The 8432-nt window shown below is 32.9% G+C and overlaps 1 protein-coding gene across 1 annotated transcript; it reads left to right on the forward strand.

Moving 5' to 3' along the window:
• Positions 1–285: 285 nt before the first annotated feature.
• LOC126714346 (homeobox-leucine zipper protein ROC8-like) lies at positions 286–8144 on the forward strand. The gene is made up of 10 exons (XM_050414459.1): positions 286–407; positions 1349–1466; positions 1556–1747; positions 2524–2970; positions 3084–3185; positions 3298–3501; positions 4119–4302; positions 4589–4857; positions 5219–5308; positions 7755–8144. Exons 1-10 carry the CDS (start codon positions 286–288, stop codon positions 8142–8144), a joined length of 2118 nt encoding a protein of 705 aa, XP_050270416.1.
• Positions 8145–8432: the final 288 nt, after the last annotated feature.

Below are 8432 nucleotides of genomic sequence, written 5' to 3' on the forward strand. Positions count from 1 at the left end.
AACCCAACAAATCCAAGACTAGACCCACCAGCCTCGCTCTCTTGATAGGGTTTTTTTGGTGATAATTTACTGTCCTTATATGGAGTTGACCCGTGTGAGGCCATATATGTCATGTACAATGTACTCCCATTCTGTCATGAATAGGTTATATAAATACAAGGTTTACAGACATAGACACCACAAGAATTAAGAAAGGAATTCAATTTCTCTCAAAAAAAGAAAGAGAAAGGAATTCAATATTTTAAGGTTGTATTATCGCTTAGTGTAGTGTGCCTGAAACTGAAAATGGATTTCCCGATAGGAAGTGGTGGTGGTGGCTCAGGTGATGAGCAAGAACAATCGAATGCTCGCAAGGGGAAGAGGTCCTACCATCGCCATACCTCTCACCAGATACAGCAACTTGAAGCGTAAGAATTATCGTTGATTGATATGATTCCACAAGTCACCTTTTGTGTGTGTGTGTGTGTGTTCATCATATGCATATTTAGATCTAGAGCATATCCAAGTTTTGTTTCTAGATTGATCAGCGAGTGACCTTTTTCTTTTTGCCTGTTTGATCACTTTTCTGATGTGGGTTTTGGCTATCCCTGTAAGGAGGGTGATGCCGGTGTACCTATTGGCTATTGATAGTTACGGTTCTTATTGTAGGAATTGTTTTTTTTTTTTTTTTTTTTTCCTTATAATTGGGTGGGGGATTAGAATTCTGGTGGTTTCCGTTGGAAAACAAAGAAAATGTGTCGATTAGTTGAATTACAAGACTCTTAATATAGGAATTATTTTTAAATATTCACTTAGTAGAAAATTTGATCTTTAATGGCATTGTTTAAGGATTATTTTTGTTTTATAGATTGTATTTATGAGAGATCGTCTTCCCATTACCTATAGGTAATGCGGTAATAATCTCCTATTTCTGTTAATTACCATCTTCTCTCCTCTCTTATCATTTTTGTGTTTTCATTTAATTCATATGTAAGACTCCGTACATATACTACCTAATATATATATATATATATATATACACATATATGAGTTTAAGTTACAACTAATATAACTTTAAGTAATACCATATCATTTAATATTTTGTTATTGGATACAAATTTTGACAAATTTATTATTAAATTATATTTTCGTCATATAACTTATATTCTCACAAAATTTTAAAAACGATGAGTAATCAACAACCATATCATCTATTAATGATATGATGGGGAGCATGTCCTTATGGTGTTAGTCTTTAGAAATCCACATGACGAGAGCCTGATATGGACACATCACGCCTATTAAATTGTCTCATATGATTGCTTGCCTCTCTCTAAGGCTAATGGGGTTTTCTATTGCTGAGATGTAGATTCTTCAAGGAATGCCCGCATCCGGATGATACCCAGCGGCGCCAGTTGAGCAGGGATCTTGGGCTTGAATCCAAACAGATAAAGTTCTGGTTCCAAAACAAGAGGACTCAAACAAAGGTTTAATTTTCTTATTTTCTCATTTTGACGTTTTTGTATGAAAAATGATGCATGACCTTTTGTTATTCTTCCATGTCTATACTTTTCAGGCTCAACATGAGCGAGCAGATAACTCTACTCTACGGTCAGAGAACGATAAGATTCAATGCGAAAACCTTGCAATCAGAGAGGCACTGAAAAATGTGATTTGCCCATCATGTGGAGGTCCACCTTTCGGAGAAGAAGAACGGCAACGTAGCCTACAGAAACTACAGATCGAAAATGCCCAATTAAAAGAAGAGGCATGTTTCAATTGTCGAAAGAGTAATAATTATCACATTTTCACTATTGCACAAAATCCGTACATAAGGGCGGAGTTGGGATTTTTTGTTTGAGAGGTCAAATTATGATGCTAATATATTAGTCAAAAGTCAAGACAAACTATCACACACGTGCGTAAACATATACACATATACAAACCTTAATATTTTGATATTAGAGTAGGTGATAATTTATAAATATATTGTATACAAAACTATTGATCATTGACACAAGTATATCCGCTAGATAATTTTTTAAGAGAACTTATTATCTTTTAAACTCAAATTAGTATACAAAAATTGTTTAATTTGATATTATACATGTACAAAAAATGAATTTGAGAAAATAAATACTACCTTATCTCTATAACTATTAGACCAATTAACAAATTCTATTTTTTTTAAGAGCATCATTGGACTAACTTAAATATTTGAGAGGGAGGACTTCTATTTTTGTAGCTAAATATTTAGAGTTTTAACAAGTATACATAAAATAAAAGAGTTTTTTAATATTTTGGAGGGGAGTCTAGTTATAGCTCTAACCCTGTCCATACACACTCTTTTATACGGATTGTGTGGACCGGCTAGTGTGTAACAATATTTAACCTAGTAGAAACATTAACTTATCCTCTTATACACCTGCCTAGTTAAGATCTTCTCAAATCTAGTCATTTATCTATTAAATTTTTTATTTTTTATTTATTTTTTATAACTTGGACAATTCACTTCATTGAAATTTAGTTGGAAATGTTTTGCAGCATGAAAAGGTATCCTGCCTTCTTGCCAAGTACATTGGAAAACCAATATCACAAATTGAGTCATCGACTCCTATGCTCGGATCTTCAATGGATGTACCGGCAGCAATTTCCCGGAATCAAGGACCAGGGGCTGCCCTTGATCAAGGCCATGGTTCCAGTTCTCCATTAACATACCAATTCAAAAACATTTCAGACATGGAGAAGCCACTTGTGTTGGAGACTGCTGCCAGTGCCATGGATGAATTAATCAGACTTATGCGAATCAATGAACCTCTGTGGATCAAGTCCCCAGCTGATGGGGGATTTGTTCTTCATCGTGACAGTTATGACAAGATCTTCCCTAGGGCTAATCATTTCACGAACTCCACTGCTCGTGTCGAGGCATCAAAAGATTCAGAAATAGTGACCATGAAAGCAATGCACCTAGTTGAAAAGATTTTAAATTCGGTCAGCATTCATAACTTTTTTTCTTTTCATATCTCCTACACGGTAACATTAATCCTCAAAGTCTCCATATTTCTGGAACGATTCCAAATTAAGCAAAGCATTCAATTTTGCAGGATAAATGGATAGATCTTTTCCCCACAATTGTTACAAAAGCAAAGACAATTCAAGTGCTTGAACCTGGGATGCTAGCAAGTCGAGGTGGCTCGGTGCAGCTGGTAGTAGCCTTAGAAAAAAAACACTTCATCAACATTATTATTTTTTCCTTTTTTTCTTACAGTTTTCTTTGATAATACAAATTTGTTATATAAGTCAAGAGGTTAAATGCAGATGTACGAGCAAATGCACATTCTATCGCCTCTAGTACCGCCTAGGGAATTCTTCTTCATTCGCCATTGCCAGCAAATCGAATTAGGCGTCTGGTTAATTGTGGATTTCTCTTATGATTGCTCAAAAGAGAAAACCTCACCTTCCCGCTCTTGGAAGCTTCCCTCTGGATGCATGATTCAGGATATGCCTAACGGGTACTCCAAGGTCAGTAACTTTATTACATTAACATGATAATTTGGTTTTTCACATAGCAAAGAGCTAGATGTTGAACTTGGTTCTATTTATAGGACTTCTAAACTATGTTTGAGGCACAATTATGAAACATACACTTTGACTTTGGCCAAGTTCTATCCACTTTGACTTTGGCCAAGTTCCCAACTAATCCATCTCTTTCAAAATGTTCATTCTTATATTACCATAATGTGACATAATGTACTTTGAATTGGGTGTCATTTGCAAAAGCAGATATCATGCAAATTTTGTCACTCTAATGAAGACAATTTATTGTTCTCTTGAAAAATGACATCACGAAAATATCGCTTATCTAAACCTTTCTAATAAGTAATAATCAATCTACACCATCAACAAACTGTTAATTGTTTGACAGCATTTATACATTTCCTGAAGTTCCTAATGTTTTGGATGTCCTTATGTCATTAATAATCGCACACCGTTACTAATTACTATTGTCTTGACATTTCATGCTCCATTAAATCAATTTTTGCAATTTCCTGATTTTAGTTCTGGCCAAAGACAATTATTTCTCAATTAAGTAACAAACTAAGTTGTGATCTCAAAGACCAATCTATATATTTTTATAGGTTACTTGGGTTGAACATGTGGAAGTGGATGATAAAACCCAAACTCATCGGCTGTATAGAGATCTCATATGCGGTAATATTGCTTATGGAGCAGCAAGATGGGTTGTTACACTTAAGAGGATGTGTGAGAGATATACTTACTCCATAGATGATATTGCACCAACTGGAATTGGAGGGCTTGGAGGTATACTCAGAATCATTAGTTAATGAATGTTCTAAGAACATTTGTTAGTGAATCATTTTATAAAAGTTTTTATGGGAAGAGAAAAAAAAAAGTAATTGATTTTTTAACAGTTTTTTCTATTTCTTATAAAAGTGGTATCAAAATTTTCCTAAAATAGTTCATTAAAAAATACTCTAATGTTACCCCGTTAATCAGACCCTATATATATCACATGCTTGCCTTTCATTTTTATTATTTACCTTGAATTAACTTTGGTAGTTTTAATATTAATGGTGTGATTTTCCAGTGCTTAATTTGCCTGAAGGTAAAAGGAGCATTATGAAGCTTTCCCACAGGATGGTGAAGAATTTTTGTGGAATGTTAAGCATGACAGGAAAACTGGATTTTCCTCAGTTATCTGAAGTCAACAATAGTGGGGTTCGAGTGTCTGTTCGTAAAAGCAGTGAACCAGGTCAGCCCTGTGGGATGATAGTTAGTGCTGCTACCTCTCTTTGGCTTCCTCTCCCACCTCACCATGTCTTTAGTTTCTTCAGAGATGAGAAGACTCGAGTTCAGGTCCACCAAACTATATATATTTTACTTAAAATGTGAACATTTATTTCTTCGTTTTGTATGTGAAATAATAAACGTAAACGAGTGAAAGAATATATAATTAGCCATAGCAATTTCAATTTTTATTTACTCCTTAAAAAAACCATTAGTAAGGGTTCTAATTAGCTTAACTTATAAAATCTTTTATTATCAAATAAGATATCTAGGATTAAAACTCCGTCTATACCAAAAATTAATAAGTATTTTTGTCTAATGATAAAATTATTTATTATTGAGTGGATGTCGTGAAGTTTAAATTTTTACGTATCTTTTTTATAATAAAAAAATATTAATTTATATTATGTATGCATTCATTGTCTACCAGTGGGATGTTCTCTCCAATGGAAATCCAGTGCATGAGATAGCACGCATCGCAAGTGGAGCTCATCCAGGAAACTGTGTATCTGTTATTCGGGTAATTTTATTATTTGTTGTATCCATAGCTAGCATTACTCCCCCTTTCCACTTTTTTTTTTTTTTTCCTTGTACAAATATGTATAAATTATTTATGTAATATTTGTTGGGCCAAAATCTAGGCTCATATGAATTAAGAAATTTAACAAATATATATTTGCTAACAAAACCAGAAAATATATATATATTTGAACGAAAATTATCAAGCCAAAACCTTAACCTGACAATAAAAGAATAATCAATCACATGCATAATACAAAGATGTAAATAGAAAAACCTTTCACAAAGATTTACATGGAAAACTTTTTCCTTTTACATACTAAATTCGAATGAATCCATTTTAATAAAATTTGTTACAATATCTTCTCAAGTTTATGCCTAAGTTGAGATCTATATCAAATAGAATAATCTAACTTTTTAAAAGTTAATACAAATTTACCTAATATCATCACCCATTTTACATATAAGACATATTAATCCTAGTATAATAGGTTCTTAAAGGCCTGTCTCCTAACTACTTGACCAACCATCTATAAAATTTCATAAACACCTAGTGAAGATATGGCAAACAAATAAAGTAACTCTATGTTAAGATCTATCCATACCATACAATAAGTCAATAATTAAAAGGTACAACAGCCCGAGTGACCAAATTTTTTTTTTTTATATACAAGATAGAATTCTACTCTATTCTAATCTAAGTGTATATGTGTGTGAAGCTCTCTCCTGAAGACTTGAACCCCGACCCTTGCCCCCCACACTCCACAATTATTTATACTTGTGGAGTGACCATAGCACTAAGGGTGACATCAATATAGTTGAAGCCATCCTAAAAGGGGAAATTTTATCACTTTGGTAAACAAAATCTTTTATAATCAATTTCAAATTATCTGCTTTGTTGCTCCCAAAAACTACTCCCTAGAGAAAACCCAAGATTTTCTTCTTTTGAGTGTCTCATGACTAAAGGGGAAAAAACATGTTTTTCTTTACTCTCGCACACTCCCACTATATCTCCTTTTTCTCTCTTCTCACGTTGCAGCACACTCCGTAAAAAGCCACACAAAACTCTCTTTATATAATAAAAAATAATTGTTTCACACTTCTAGACGTACACTTCATACATAAATGTACACACTTTAACATGAGATGACTATATTTTTCAAGAATGTCCACATTTAATACATGATAACATATGATGTTTACAAATAATGTATGAAGGGAGTATGAGATCATCAAAGGCCATAACAGCATAACCCCAACCACCTATAAAAGCTCCTAATTCTAGTAGCACACATCAACCTTTTTGACTCCTACACGCTCACGTTCTTCCTATTAGAAAATACTTTTGAGTCCTAATTAATTGAGTTTTAACTCGTTAGGGTTGAACTACCAAGGTGCTGTGCAACTAACAATATTTGGATTAGGGAACAGGATCATGTAATGTATTATAATATGATTAAACCTTAAGTAAATGTCAATAAATACTAGCTTATATAGTTTGTTATAAACATATAGAAATGATTTTAAGTTATGAGTAACTAAGAATACTATAAATTTTACTACATAGCATCTCAAAAAATTAATTTTACTACATAGAATTTATTAATTGACGTGTCAACATTTAAATACAACACACTCAAAAAGTAATTAAAAAATTTATTTAGTATGTTATTGATATGACACCAATAATTAATTATGTTATTAATGTAGTTATATTCATTTATACATTTTATGGTAAAATTGGTAGCAATTTAGTATTTGTTTGGGAATTGCTTATTTCTGGTAACCTATTTACATAATATGAGAGAAAAAGGTAAAAGTTAGATTATTGAAATAAAGTAGAGACAAAACTAGTACAAGATCCACAAATAGTAGATAATTTAAGTAAAAATCTAGCTTTTAATTGATTGCCAAATGCACATTTAACATATCACCAATTATAGAAATCATTAATCATAAAAAGGTAATTCAGATTTTTTAAATATTTATCGTTGAGGTGCTACTAATCATATTCATTACCATATCAATTTGTAAGTTTTTATAGAAAAATTTGTAGTAAATTTAGCATATCTCGGAAATTAAATGTTCTTGTTTAATAATTTACCTATTCGTGATTCCTCACATTGGTTCTTCTCATGAGTTTTGTTTTCATCTTAATGGAATTTGTGAAGCAGCCTTTTATCCCCCACAGACTTCTTCCAATGAGTTTCGTTTTTATCTTATAGAAATCATTAATTATAAAAAGGCAATTCATATTTTTAAATATTAATGGTTGAGGTGTCACTAATCACATTCTTTACTATATCAGTTTGTAAACTTATATAATAAAATTTATAGTAAATTTAACATTTCTTGGCAATTAAATGTTCTTGTTTAATAATTTACATTCCGCACATGCATTGATTCTTTTAATGATTTTGGTTTTCATCTTAATGGTGTTTGTGAAGCAGCCTTACATCCCTACAGAGAACAATATGCTGATGCTTCAAGAAACCTGCACAGATACAACGGGATCCTTAGTAGTCTATGCCCCCATGGACATACCAGCCATCAACATAGCTATGAATGGCGAGGACTCTTCAGAAGTACCAATACTTCCATCAGGGTTCATAATCTCTGGTGATGGTCGTCCTGAAACTGGCACTATTGATGCTTCTACAAGTGCAAATGCTGTAAGGTCAGGTGGTTCACTGCTTACAGTGGCTTTCCAGATATTGGTGTCTAGCCCCTCATCTTTGAAGCAACTGAACGTGGAATCTGTGGCCACAGTCAATACTCTTATCAGCTCCACCGTCCAAAGGATTAAGACTTCTTTGAATTGCTCTGGTTTGGATTGAACAAATGTGGAGGTTCAACTGTTGGTGTTATATTTACAGACCATATGGTTCTTTCTATTTGCTGCTTCTTTCAGTACATTAGTTTGAAAATAATATTCAGATAACTATAGAAAAGACATCATTGATACATTTACAGAGCGAAAAGTTCGCACTGTTTATTTGCTCCTTATCTCCTTGATAGTTTGTAAAGCAAGTTCCCTTCATATGGCTTTTGGGTTTAATTCCCCCCATTTAGCTCTCCTTACAAGGTGGCTTATAAAGGGGAGAGTTGTGATTTTATCTTATGTT

Source organism: Quercus robur, chromosome 2 (genome assembly GCF_932294415.1).
Source record: "Quercus robur chromosome 2, dhQueRobu3.1, whole genome shotgun sequence".
NCBI classification, from domain to species: domain Eukaryota; kingdom Viridiplantae; phylum Streptophyta; class Magnoliopsida; order Fagales; family Fagaceae; genus Quercus; species Quercus robur.